The 13,990-nt window shown below is 51.8% G+C and overlaps 1 protein-coding gene across 1 annotated transcript in view; it reads right to left on the bottom strand.

The window, feature by feature from the left end:
* The window catches only part of PEPD (peptidase D), a 270,142-nt gene that overhangs the window by 118,894 nt on the left and 137,258 nt on the right, over positions 1–13,990 (bottom strand). The window contains exon 8 of the mRNA XM_086950268.1: positions 5,901–5,976. Coding sequence (XP_086806394.1) covers positions 5,901–5,976 — 76 coding nt within the window. The remainder of the gene's footprint in view (positions 1–5,900; positions 5,977–13,990) is intronic.

The following is a 13,990-nucleotide window of genomic DNA, read 5'->3' as shown; positions in this document are numbered from 1 at the left end:
CGGGCCAGCGTGAGCTGGTCAGCCCCCCCCCAGTTGCATTAGGGACAAAAAGCCTGGAGAGCGCGGGAGGCGCCCTCTTGCCCCCACGCTCTCCACGCCCGCTCCGCACCCCTCAGCGAGGGGCAGAATAATTTTCCCACCCACCAGCCCTTGGAACAGAGTTTCAATTGATGCATTTATCGTATTACCGTAATAGTGCTAGACATTGTGAATATTGTTTGGTGTGATTTTTTCCTTATATTTTTTTCTCCCCTTTTTAGTAGGTGGTAGTATTGGATGTGAACGATGTATGGACTGTTTTTTCCTTAGGCCTTTTTCCCTTTCGCAGGTGCATGTTTGTCGTATTTATTGTAATCCTTGGTGAGGCGGTAAGGTCATGATCGGTGAGCAGCAGTTTAAGGTCCTTAGGGGGCGGCAACATTCTCGAATGGGGTCGCTCAGGGGGAGGGGGCCAATGGTCTCTCATAGAACTTCAGGGGCAGGATATCCGTTTGGTTGGAGCGGTGCAGAGGAGGGAGTCACGCTTTCCTTGGGCTGTTAGCCACCCTGCACGTACACTGTTACGTCATAAAACGGCGCAGAGTGAAAGGGCCCTCCTTTTGGTTTAATGGAGTTCACAGAGCGTACGGGGTAACCAGGAGAGGGACGTACTCTCCCGGGTAACCGGGCCCTGTCGCGCATGCGCACTCATACGGAGGGCGTAGCTGGATAATAAGGATCTGACACCGGTTAGCGACCTTGCCGTAGGCCCAAAAATGCTAGGATGCAAAATTCATACGTAGGATGTTAGATTCGGTCAGGAAAACACGCTGTATTAGACATTTGTTAAGGTTAGCCCTTTCATACCGGTCTACATTGCTGTAAATCGAATGTCAGAATTTTGCATATCAATGATTGTGTAAATAAGGTTTTATTTCAACAATTTTAATTTGTTTTCATATTTTAATAAATACTGCCGGGGGGTCGTGAGACCCCCTGGCTTCCAAAGAAACTCCTCGCATGGCTAATTACTGTAAGTGTTGATGTGGTGGTGCACAGGGAAGGGGAGGTCAGTTGTCCCAGACCATATGGTCAGGGTGTTTTCTAGACAGCAGGGAGGCTGGCAGCCAGTTCCAGTCCTTGTGTTTGCTGACTAGGTCAGGAGTGATGTCCTCAAGACCTTGTTCCCCTTGAGCATTTTTTAGAACTGAATGCAGGGGGGTTTGAGCTGGCAATTGAGCACGTCTGGATATCCTTTCCAGCCGCATCCCGCGCAGGTAAGAGCGGTGGGGCCTGGAGGGTGGGGGATTTTGACGGAAGATGACGAGGGAAAATGTATTTATTTTAATTTTCCCTCCTTATCGTCCGTCAAAACCCCCCCTCACCTGGCCCCACTGCCCTTCCCTGAACGGGTCGCAGCGGATCCTTTCGCCATGACTTCTTTGAGTCTGATCCCCCAGCCCTTTAAGTAGTGTTCCTTTTGCCAAAATGGCTTCCACAGTTAAAAGACAGGCAATAGTCAGCAAAGTGGGTTCTGACACTTGGTCCCCACAAGGTTGAAGGCATTTGATTAACAGGATATCAGAGGAATTGATGTCCTTCGAGTCTGGAGTTGATTGTAATAGCAAAATGATGTTCCCCCTATTTAGAATTGAATGGGCCCCCCTAGTTTGATATTCCGCTATCAAAATCAGCGTGCTGCTCTCAGGCTTGAAACAAGCACACTTCAGTGCTGCCAGTGCTTAGGTCTGCAATAGAAGATGGGTGCTGTATGGCGACTTTTGGATGACTTGGGTCATGTTACTCTCCTTCAGGTGTCATAGCTGGTCTTGCCTGAGAGTTGTCAGTTGGTGGGACTACTTGATGTTGACAGGGGCCCAGTCAGGTCTTGCGTAAATAGTTTGCTTGGATTCCGGGGGCCCCATTAGTGATGGTGCTACCTGGTACCTGCCTTCTGGGGTCTAGTGTTGCCTCGAGCACGCCTATCAGCTGGTGTAGACCCTAGAGCAATACGAGATGGAATGCTGGGCAGGGCTTCCTCATTGAGGCTCTGGGAGGTTAGTTGGTGGGCACGTCTCCCTCCATTGCAAATTCATTTATGGTCACAATTGCATCTAAAGGTATTGATTCAAGGAGGGGTTTAGGCTTATCTTCTTGATGTTTAATGAGAATGGATACAAAATCTCCTGATTTGTTAACACTCCAGCTTTGTGAAGTTTGTTACATTGTTTCCTTAATCATTTCCCAATTCGCCTTCTTAGCTTCACCATTCTTTGGAGATTTGGGGGAGGGCCATGTCAGGCGATAGTGAGGCCAGCAGCAATGCCATAATTCTGAGCTTGATGGGTCCTCTTTCTTGATGACCAAACTCTTATTTACCACATGCTCAGAATTCTTTTTTTGCTAGGTTGTCTCTGTCTTTAATCCTGGCTTGTGGTTCCTCTCCTTTTAGCTGGAACATGGCTGTGAGTTGTGCACCATCCCCTCTTGAGACCTAGTTAGGCGTGCTGTGTTGCACACTAGATTCCTGTAGCAGGCATTCCATTATCTGTGGTAGAGTGTACAGTTTGTTCAGAATGGGGGAGCAGGGGCAAGGCGCCTGGTACCTTTGTGCAGGTTGGCTGTTGCTTGGGCGCGCTTACCAAGCTATATAGCGCTTCAAGCTTTCTGTCGAATCTGGTAATTAGGACGGCCAGGGAGCCTAAGATGTCCACTTGAGCATCAAGTTTGCCCGAACAGTATGTCATGGCAGCCGCTATTAATTGTATTGTCCCTAGCAGGTAGGACCACATGCCGGTGTTGCATAGTGTTGGTGATGTAGGGATTTCATGGTTTGTGGCAGGTCAAAATCAAGAAGCAGTGGGTGGTCAAGGAGGGGTCCTTCATCAGGATGCTGGCATGTAATCTTACTCGGAGTTGTAAAGATCTTCAATGTTGAAAGGAAAAGGGGGGGTGGAGTCTGCTGCGATTGGCGCCTTCAGCTCCTGCTCAACTTGCACCATAGAGACAAGACTGTGCAGCAGCATGGGCACTCGAGCCCTTGCGCATTTTGTCCTGTTGCTCTGGGATTAGTCTCAGTGGGTCCAGCTTATTCTTGTAACATTGGAATGTTCTCTGGGCAAAGGGCGCTATTCCTGAAGTATACCTTGAAGGTTTGAGGCTGAGACTGTGGCCGGCCCCAAACATCAATAGGTCAGTGTCATGAGAGCCAGAAAGTTCACAATGTGCCTCCATGTTTGACCGCATATCCAGATCTTGATTATGATCAAGAAAAGTAAGCCATTTCCTTTTTTTTGGTCAGGGAAGAGATGGGAGATAAGAGCACTTGGGCTTGAGTTGTGTGGGCGAATGGCTGTTCCCTCTGTATGCTCAAGGCTCGAAATTCCTCTTTAGCTGCTCCCTCGTTTGTGATTTAGTTTAAAGGATCTATTGGGAGGTTGGCCTTTATGCTACTTTTGTCCCATTTACTTGTGATGGGGCAAAGCAATGCCCATGCTGGGCAGTCCCCACCCCTATATTTAAAAAAGAAAATACTCCCTGGCTTCTAGAGGACTTTCTGCCCTCCAAGGGGGTTAGATCATGTGTAATTACCCTAATCTGCCTGCCATGGGGGTAGAAAGACTGTTGCCCCATTTAGTAGGGGCGGGGCATGGCTAGGACCCAGGTGGGCAGCTCACACCCCTATATCTAAAATATTATTAATAACACATTCCCTGGTGTAGAGTGGGCTTTCTACCCTTCCCCACTCACTCCGGGAGAGCAGATGAGGGTAAGGATGTCATCATTTTTATGGTTAGGGGTGTGGCCATGACCATAATGGGCAACGTCCCCTATAATTATTCTTTAAAAAAACAACCTGGCATTTAGTGGACTTTGGGGCCCCACCGGAGGACAGATTGGGGGTAAAAATCCACATTGTGAAAGACTGATCTGCTATGGGGGTATGGGGAGCACAAGTCCTTGCCCAAGATGCCGCTCCCCCAGAATCCCTGGTGCTAGTTGGCAGATCCCTGATTGGGGATCGCTCTCCTCTGGGGATCCCCAAGCAGGGATCCACTGGGGAGAGGTATTATTGGAAAGGACATTCTCCCCTTTCCAAATATACCATTCCCCCAATCAGTGCCCACAAGGCTGGGATATATCCCCTGAGCACTTATGTAGTAAAAGTAAAACAAGCCTATCGTCTTGCTTTTCTTTCATTTTAGTGTAATGACACCCTGTGTGCTGATCATGAGCTGAATTTAAATGTTTGAACCATGGTTTATTCAGTGCGATCTCCATTGTGACCTGCAAAAATGATGAAATGTTAATTGTTAGACCGCCCATTGGGCGTCCATAGCTACTGACTTCTGGTGTTTGATATCGCGCGTCAACAATGCAGTTGTTTGGGCCCAAGTTTCATGAAGAATTAAAATATCAAAGTTGCTCCAGTATTCCATGAGTCCATGAACATTCCATAAACAGATTTTTAGGTGTGAATCATGAATGTGATGCCTACCAATCCTCTCTTCAGGTGGTCAGGGGCATTTCCAGACAGTAGGGAGGCAGGCAACCAGTCCCAGTCCTTGTGTTTGCTGACCAGTAAAAGTAAAACAGGTCTATTGTCTCATTTTACTTTCACTTTAGTGTAATGACGTCAGTGCGCCCTGTGCGCTGATCGTCATTACAGTAAGAAATATGAAAGGACTCCCTCTGGTGCTTGAGCACAGGAGCATTTAGCTGCCTCCTCAGGGTCGGCCAATTGTGTTAGGTAGGCCTGAGTGAAACTTAAATTATGCTGGTGCAATGCATATAATTTCTAGAATTTTGCATTACAATGGTTTTTAAAAAAATATCACAAAAGTGATGCCACGTTGTGTAGTATCAAGCCATTTCATGTAAAAATGTACTGCTAAACGCACCATTTGTGGTTGCAAATCAACAAAAAAACGTGATTGGCTGTTGTCTGCAGTGCTATGTTTAACCCTTTTGATGCTGATGACGAGCTCAGCTCGTCATCACCCACGGGTGTCGTGTGCTTATGACGAGCTGAGCTCGTCATGAACAATGGGCTCCTGCATTCCTCAGCACACAGCAGGAATTGCCTTAGCAGTCAAGGTGTTAAAGGCATCCTCATGCCAAAAATTGAAGCAACGACTCATTTTGTGTTAAAATAGTGGTCAAATGATGGATTTGAATTTTGCATAATTACACGTAACTTTGCAGAGTTATTCTAATGCAAATTAAGCAAATTTTACACTCCCATGGTGTTAAGTATTAGCAGTAGTATGTAAAAGTATGCTGGACATGAAATGTATATGAGTTAATAATGAGAAGTGTTTGAATGTTACAGAAAATCAAGAGGCGCATTAGAACTACAACACGGCATGTCAGTTGATGATATTATGTGAAATAAAACGAGTGGGCTCATCCAGATATATGTGGACAATGTGGTAATAATCTACTATTTATCACTGTCAAGAAAATATCCAACCACATAAAAGCAGCAACCAAACTAGAAGCTCATGAAAAAACTAGTTAAATATCCTATCCTGCTCTTGAATATTCTGACCTTTATACTGTACTCTTATCCGTGTACCTGGTTGTGGGAGCAGATCAGGGTCAAGGTCTACTAGTAAATTTTAGATGTAACTAGAGCAACAGACTTCGTATTGTACTTCTCAGAAAAAGGTAACCATTTGCTTGGAAATTAGGTCTTGAAATGTAAAGATGTTAATTTGGTTTGTGAGACTAGCTATACCTTACCTCAAATACTACGTAGGTTGCCCCCTTGTGTAATTTGATTGCGATTGTGAGGCATTGTTGGAGCAATGCAATGCATTTTAGAATCACGTTCAATTGTAATAACTTATTACATGCCAACCCTAATCGGTTGCCAGAAGCATTTCTGAACCTCATTGTCCCAGAAGAGAAAACATTACCTCTTTATGGGCCTCGCTGGAGATCCTGTTACTGTAGCGCAAAACTTCCAACTCCAAGTCGGTCTTAATTACACGGCTTTTCAGAAAGGGAAAAGAGGAGAAGAATGTAAATTGTACTAGCTATTGTAAAAGAAAGTTTCAATTCTCTGTCGGTAGTGGAAGTCTGAACATTTTACACAATACGGGTAAGGTAGGATACACCTGACAGAGCTTAGCGGGTACTTTAGCTACATCAGTCATTTGCATTATTTTACAATAAGCAGCATTTTAAAACCTTCAGAATATACCTGATAAATGCCACACCAATGTATTATCTTGACATTAATGATATGCTATCAGGCAATACTAATATTAGGGTGTGCAAAACAAGGAGTCTGATCCAGAAAAAGGGTGCACTGGGCATCAGTGCCCTTCCAGCCATTGTATTTAATGCGAACATTAACTTTTGGGTGGGCTGGCTAACTCCATTATTCATCCACTGTCTAAAGATGAGCCTTATTCCAAACTGCAAGTGTGTATCCATCATATTCTGACTGCCCACTGCTCCATCTATTTATGAACTTACTGTTCTACTTGAGGTTGATATAAAACTTGATCCTAAACTCCTCTCAAATGAATTAGAATCTTGGGTCTGGGAAAAGAAGCTTCTTTCCCACTACCAGATAGGCTTCTAACATGGTTTCGAGACTGAACATAACCTTGTTATGGGGTCAGCCCTAACACATCGTGCCACCCACACCAAGGATTTAACCATCAGTAGCTTTTATTTTATTTTTTTAAGACCAACGGTCCCAAACTTTATTTAGTTTCACAGATGAGTTAAGCATCAGTTACACAATGTCATAACAATGAACCACTACTACAAACGGCACTTGGCTATCAGTACATAATGACATGTCAATTATATACGAGTGAAAATAAATAGTAGCCAGTGGAAATGCATTAGTTCACAAGTAGCGGTGCTAGGAAATGTCTCGTGCCGCAGTACTCGCGTCTCATAGCACTGCGCAAGGACCAGGGTGTTTAAAGAAATCCAACAGTCATTGTATTAAGGTATGTTCCCTGTTCAGTACAGTATTGAGCTGGAGCAGGATCATATCCCCCGTCGTCATATGGGTCGCTGGGTTTCCGCTTCCTGTACATGAAAGCACCCAGTTGCCATTGTGTGATACGGAAATGGGGAGGGGGGATCGAGTATTAGCGCGTGTACAACATCAACAGTCTCTGCGTCAACTAAAAGGTATAACTGGGAAATAAAAGAAGAGGGGGAGGGAGAAACATTTCAACAACTGCTGGACTAGTATATGTGCATGTGGTAGTATATCTAGAACCCTAGCTATGTGTGGTGCACCCTGTATGGGCTGCGCAGGGGCGGGGGTGATCGAGGATGTGGTGTCGCCGCGGCCGCTGGGCGGAGGGGGAGGGGGAGGCGGGGGGGGGGGGGGGGGGAAGGGCAGCGGCATGGGGTGGCAGGGGACATCGCTCGTTATGCAAGATCTCAGCAGTCGGGGCAGGCGGCGGGGGGGAAGGAGGGGGGAGGGGGGGCGTGGCAGCAGGGGGGGGGGGCAAATTCCGTGTCCTACATGGACAGCAAGTAACTGGGCCTCTTCTATTCCGCGTCGAGTTGGCATTCTATACCGGCCTAGGCGCACGCCCGATGGTACGCGATCAGGGTAGCGTCCCAGTCTTGGGCGATCGGGTATTTCCGTAGGCCAGTGGTCTCCTCTCTGTGTAGTGACACACTCTCCGCACAGGCCCAGTTGCCAAAAGAGCGACGCCAGTCCGCAGGGCGCGGTGGGGTGGCGTTTTTCCACCGTTTTGTAATGAGGCGCTTAGCCGTAATGAGGCCTAAGTCCCAAAAGCGTGCCCTCAGCTTGGTCTGCTTGGTTCTCTTGTAGAGTCCCAGTAGGCATACTTCCCACGTCCTGGGGAGAGTTTCGCCTGTGGCCGCCGTCAGCGTGTCAGTGACCGATGACCAGTACGAGGCGAGGTGGGCGCAGTTCCAGAGTGCGTGCAGGAAGTCTGAGTCTAGGAGGCCGCATCTGGGACACGCCGACGAAGTGAGTCCAAAATAGCGATTCAGTTTGTCGGGAGACAAATCCGCTCGGTGAATGATATAATATTGGATGGTTTTAAATCGCGCGTTGCAGGGAACATTTCCAGCGCCCGCTAATATCGCGGCCCATTGTTTGTCCGTCCAGTCGGAGCCCCGGTCGGTCGTCCATTTCTCCCTCAGTCTTTGGGAGGAGAATTGGGCATGGGTGTGCAGTGCCTGTGCCAGCCAGTGCACTATATGAGACCCATTGCCCATCACGTGCAGGTACTGGATGAGTAGATGAGTGGGCGGTTCTTGGCTCATGTCACCCCATGCCTTCGTCAGCTCATGGAGGAGTCTGGCGTGTGCCAGGAATTGACCCACTGGTAGCTCGGTGTCTGTGGCCAGGGTCTTGAAGGGCAGCAGCTCTCCGTCGCTATATAGGCCGCTCAGGTCGTCTAGGTCTGCCGCCGTCCAGCTGCGTAGCTCAGTCGAGGACAGTATGCCAGTGCCTAAGGGAGTCCCTAGTAGAGGTAGGTTCGCAGCGTAGGGCATTGTACCTTTGGTGAGTCTGAGGGCCCGCGCAAAGCACCGCTTCGCGAGCGCCACATGTACTTGTGTGGGGTGTCGCCCCTGCGTTAGTGGGTGGAAGAGTGTTAGCACCTGCACGGGGGACAGAGTGGTGTCGGCCGTGGCCGTGTCCATCAGGTTCTTGCCGCTCAGCCAGTAAGCGACCCATTGTAGCTGGGCTGCTAAGTAATATAGCTCCTGATTGGGGACGGCTAAGCCTCCAGCGTCCGTGGCCGCATATAGAGTCTTTAACGCTACCCGGGGTCTCCCTTTGTTCCAAATAAGGCGCCTGGTGAGAGTTTCCATCCCTCTGAATATGTGCGCTGGCACATACACTGGCAGGTTAGCATAATAATAAAGGAGGTGGGGGAGCATTATCATTTTGGTCAGCGCCACTCTGGCCGGCACATTCAGCGGGAGGGAGTTCCAGAACGTGACCTGGGCCGTGAGTGAGGATATAGCTCTCACTAGGTTACCCTCCAGGAGATCCGCGGGGTCTCGATATATTAAGATCCCTAGGTACCTGAATACTGTCGGGTGCCACCGGAGCGTCTCCCCCATCATGCGCACCTCACATTGCGGCATCTCGCTACTGAATGCGTAGGCTCCCGATTTGGCCCAGTTAACGTGGAGCCCTGACATATCTCCGAATGTACGGAAGATGTCCGCGATTGCCTCGGGCATACGCGTGAGGTCTCTGATATACAGTAGTAAATCGTCGGCATACAGAGACACCGAGTGTATGCCGTCCGCTAGTGGGATGCCCCATGTGGCGCCGGAGGTGCGGAGCAGCTCCGCCAATGGCTCCATTGCCAGGGCGAATATCATAGGGGAGAGGGGGCAGCCCTGTCTGGTACCCCGCCCAATGCGGGTCCTGTCAGAGAACAACCGCCCAGTCCGGACACGTACTTCGGGTGCCTGATAGAGGAGCCCCACCATCTGGATATAGGCTTCGCCTAGCTCGTATTTCTCGAGGACTCGGAGGAGATACGGCCATTCCACCGAGTCAAACGCTTTTTCCAGATCGAGCACGATGCACCCTGAACACGGCCAGGTGGGGGTTGCATACCGTTGGATCTTAAAAAAGCGGCGTAGGTTGTAGGACGTGCTCCGGGTGGGCACAAAGCCATTTTGATCAGCGTGCACCAGCGTGGGGACCAGCGGTGCAAGTCTCCGAGCTAGCGTCGCGGCCAATATTTTGTAATCGGTGTTGAGGAGTGCCAATGGTCTGTATGAGCCAAGTTCGGTTGCCTCTCTACCCGGTTTCAGCAGAGAGACCACGTTAGCTTCGTTTAGGGACGCCGGGAGCTCAGTATCTTCCAATGCCGCCTTATACATTCTCAGCAGTTCCGGTATTAACACCAGTGAGTAGGCTTTATAGAACTCCGCTGAGAGCCCGTCAGGGCCCGGTGCTTTGCTATTGGAAAGGGAGAAAATCACTTCCCGTAATTCCTCACCGGTAATCGCAGCGCCCAGCTCCGTCTGGTGGGCAGCAGTAGCTGTTGGGAGCTGTAGAGCCGTTAGATAGTCCACAATCTCCACCACAGTGGCCCGCAGCCGTGTGCTATACAGGGACTTGTAATGTGACGTGAACGCCTCATGGATCTGTGTCTGAGTGTAGACCTCGACGCCTTGGGCCGTGCGGATCGACAGGACCGGTGCAGACTGCGTGTCTTGCCGTATCAGCCACGACAGCAGTCTGCCAGGTTTGTCCCCCGCGTTGTGAGTGCGCGCGGAGTGGGCTGCGAAGTTAATGTTCTTTAGGCGTTCCATCAATGCAGCGTGATCTGCCCTGGCCGAGATCAGCTGGGAATCATCGCCTCCCGTCGCCTCCCGTTCTTTATCTAGTAGTGCTTCCTCCGCCCTTATCAGATCCCTCTCCACCTGGCCTCGTAGGCCCGCCTCCCCGGGTGACCGCCTTGAAGGCGTCCCACTCGATTCTCGGGGAGGAGGTTGAGTCGTTGTTGTCTTCGAAATATTGTATGATTCTCCTGGACATCTCCTCCCGGAATGGTGGGTCGAGTAGGAGGTCTGGCTGCAAGCGCCATGTGGGTACGGGCGGACGTGGGCGCCGCCATCCATAGACCAGCGTGTGCGGGTTATGGTCCGAGTGCGTCCGTCCCAGGTAGTCTGCGTCAGTCACGGATGAAATCAGGTCGCGGGACAGCATGTATCGATCCAACCTAACATGCAGTGAATGGGCTCCCGAGTAATAGGAATACACCCGGGCGGTGGGATTTCTGACTCGCCAGGCATCGTGTAAGTTCCATTGTGTCGCCCAATCGATTAGGGCCCTGGAAGTTGCTTGCGCTTGGGCGATTGCTGTTGGGGGGGACGAGCGATCAAGGGAAACATCTAGTACGCAGTTGTAATCCCCACCCACCATCAAGGGTACGTCTGGCTAGGGCGCAATTACTGCCGACAAGCGTGTGAAGAATTTCCCCTGCTCTACATTGGGTGCGTATATGGAGGCTATGACAATCTGTTGCCCGTCTAGTCTGCCCTGTATGAAGACGTAGCGTCCCTCGGTGTCGATATTGCTGTGTGTTAGTGCGAATGGAACCCCGGGTCTGACCCAGATCAGGGTCCCCCGTGCGAACGCTGAAAAGGTTGTGGCGAATATCTGCCCCCTCCACCTACGGCGAAGTGCGGCCACCTCAGCGGCGACCAGGTGCGTCTCCTGTAGTAGTGCAATCTGGACCTGATGTCGCCTAAGGTATGAGTACACCTGGTATCTACGTGAGGGTGTGTGCATGCCCCTGACATTCCAGGTACAAAATTTAACCGTAGCCATCGCAGTATGCATCGCGCCCAAGCACCCGCCCCCCCCCCCCACCCCCAGCCCACCCCACCCACACACGCACAGCGGCCGCGAACAGTGACTATTGTTACCCCTCGCCCACTCTCACAGTCCCAGGGATGCACGTTGTAACACTTCAATGTCCACACTAGTCTCAAAAGGAAGAACTTTAACAGAAACATAATACCAAAAGGGCAACAACAGAACAAGTCGCCGCCCAAACGCTCTATCGAGCTTAATCAATCCGTGAGTTCAATGGGGGGATGACGAAGTTCAGCACGTGGGTGAAGCAAGTTAGTTCAAGTCACCAAGAGAGCTGTGGCGGCTCCCCACCACGGGCAGTGTGTCAAGGGGCACCAAATGTCAGTGGCAGTGTCCGCAGATAGGTTAGAGTTCCCAATGTCGCTGGTCTCGGATAGTCCACCCCAGGGGGGGGATCCCATCTGCTACTCCCTCAAGGGGGGCACTCACCTCTAGGGGTCCGACCACCCACCAGATGCTCGTTCCCGGTGACGTGCCAATGGGACCGCTCCGGCTCTTCTCTCGGTGTCACGGTGGGTCCGTGACGGGCCGGTAGGTGGGGGGGATCAGGAGTGGAGCTCAGATCCCGTAGATGGGGCTGGACATAGCTGCAGTGGTTCCCAGAAGTGCCGTTGTGGACTTCCGGTCGGGTCAGCCTTGGAAGTGACCAAACTATTCCAGGATGCCAATTGCAATGCCCAGGCCTGGGCTAGGCTGAGGAGGGTTGTTTATACTATCTGATCCGATGTTTGGGGTGTGACATCCGGTAAGCCCTCAGTGTTTGAGTCATCTGGCAGTCCGTACATAAAATCGTCGTCTTCGCTCCCGCGTGATCTTGGGCTTGCGTTGGAGATCAGGACGGGCGATTGTGATCCACTGATCTCAGCTGTTCTCCGGATGGCCTCTTGTTGTTCAATCTGTATTTGCTCTGGAGTCGGTCCGATTTCTGCGTCTGTGGTCGGCGACCCGGGCCTCGAGGCGTGTCGTTGTCTCCGCCTGCGGGTACCTCGATTTCGGCGCTGCTCCTTCGGCGCAGGTACGTGGTTCGCATCCACTCCTGAATCCAGCCAGGCCGCCGCCGCCTCTGGAGTATCGAAGAAGTGGGTTTTTTCCTGTGCCACCACTCTGAGACGTGCTGGGAACAGCAAGGAGTACTTGAGAGCCAGGCGCCTGAGCCGTTGTTTCACCTTGAGGAACGATTGACGCCGGCGCTGGACTTGAATGGTGTAATCAGGGAAGAACATCACCTTGGCGTTGTCCACCTGTATGTCCGATAGTTTCCGCGTTTCACGGAGAATGGCGTCCCGGTCACGGTAGTTCAGCACCCGCATGAGCATTGGCCTCGGGTTGGAGCCCTCCGGGGGTGGACGGGATGGTACCCTGTGCGCTCTTTCCACCACAAAATGTGGGGACAGTGTGCCTTCAGGTAGGAGCTCTCTGAGCCAGGTCTCCATATGTTCCGCCGTCTCCCTCCGTTCCCATCGTTCCGGCAGGCCCACTATGCGTACATTGTTTCTTCTGGCCCGTCCTTCAGCATCCTCCGTTCTATCCTCGAGGAACTCTACCCGGTTGAGTAGGTCACGGACGTGCTTATCTGTCTGCGTCAGCTTGGGCGTGGTCTCCGCCATCGTTTGCTCCAAGGCCGTGGTGCGGTCGGACAGTTTCTTGTGGTCCGCTCGAAGGAGCATCAGGTCCACAGCCACCTTATCGATCCTGCTCTCCAGTGACGTACGGGTGAGCTGCATGGATTCCTCCAGGCGTTCCATGGCCGCCAGCATAGTGTCCAGTTTGGAGGCGGTTTGGTCAGTCTCTGTGTTCTTCACCATCTTTCCTTTGCTCAGTGTCCCACCGGTGCCAGTCTTTGCTCTGGTCCCCCCTGACATGTGGGTGGTCGTCACGGGTGGGCAGCCGGTTGGGCAGGCTTTCGCGGTGAACACTGTTGGGGCCTGTGTGCACTAGCCTCTCCTGGTCAGGCCGTCAGCTCGGCCCGTGACGGGCGGTGTGCGGGATCCTAGATGCCACCGAACGTTGTGTGGGGCACCTTGGAGTTCAGTACCGGATCGGCTGAAGTGGAGAATGCGGGGCTGTTCTGGGTTCTCACCCGCGTGGGCCTGGGCAGGTCCCCTGGTATAGGACCGATTGTTAGATGGGCCATCTCAACGTGGCTGCAGTCCGTGTGTCGTGCGGGCCGGGTTCTTCAGTGTTGTATGGGTCCGGCGTTGACCAGTGGCTATATCTGAACAGCGGGTGGGTACTGGTGTCCAGGTGGTGGGGCCACCCAGCCTCCGTCGCTGATCGTTCAGGCCCAGGGGCGATGTCGTCAGTGTGGGTCTCCAAACAGTGGAGCGCGACTGTCCTCCGGCGTCCGCTAATTTTGGCGGGAAGTCCCCAGCGCCGGCAGGCAAGGCGGGTCAGCGGTGCAGGGCGCCGCGGGTCAGTGTGGCGTGCCTGGTTGTAGCCTCTGGGGTCCCCGCGTCGTGGGTTCACCGGGGGTACCGGGCGCTGTGGTACTGTCTCGTCCCCCTTGCTGGGCCAGTGTCGAGGCGGCGAGCGAGTGTGAGGGCCCAGGGGGCAGAGCGGGCCAGCTCTCGCTGTAGCCTGCCGGGAGCCAGGGGTAACGCTGACCAAATGGGCCCCCAGATATCTGAGTGTGACCCCTCTCCG

The sequence above is a fragment of the Lissotriton vulgaris genome, unplaced genomic scaffold, assembly GCF_964263255.1.
Source record: "Lissotriton vulgaris unplaced genomic scaffold, aLisVul1.2 SCAFFOLD_2274, whole genome shotgun sequence".
Classification (NCBI taxonomy): Eukaryota; Metazoa; Chordata; class Amphibia; order Caudata; family Salamandridae; genus Lissotriton; species Lissotriton vulgaris.
The sequence above is the reverse complement of the archived record's forward strand: the minus strand, read 5'-3'. Positions and strand labels throughout refer to the sequence as shown.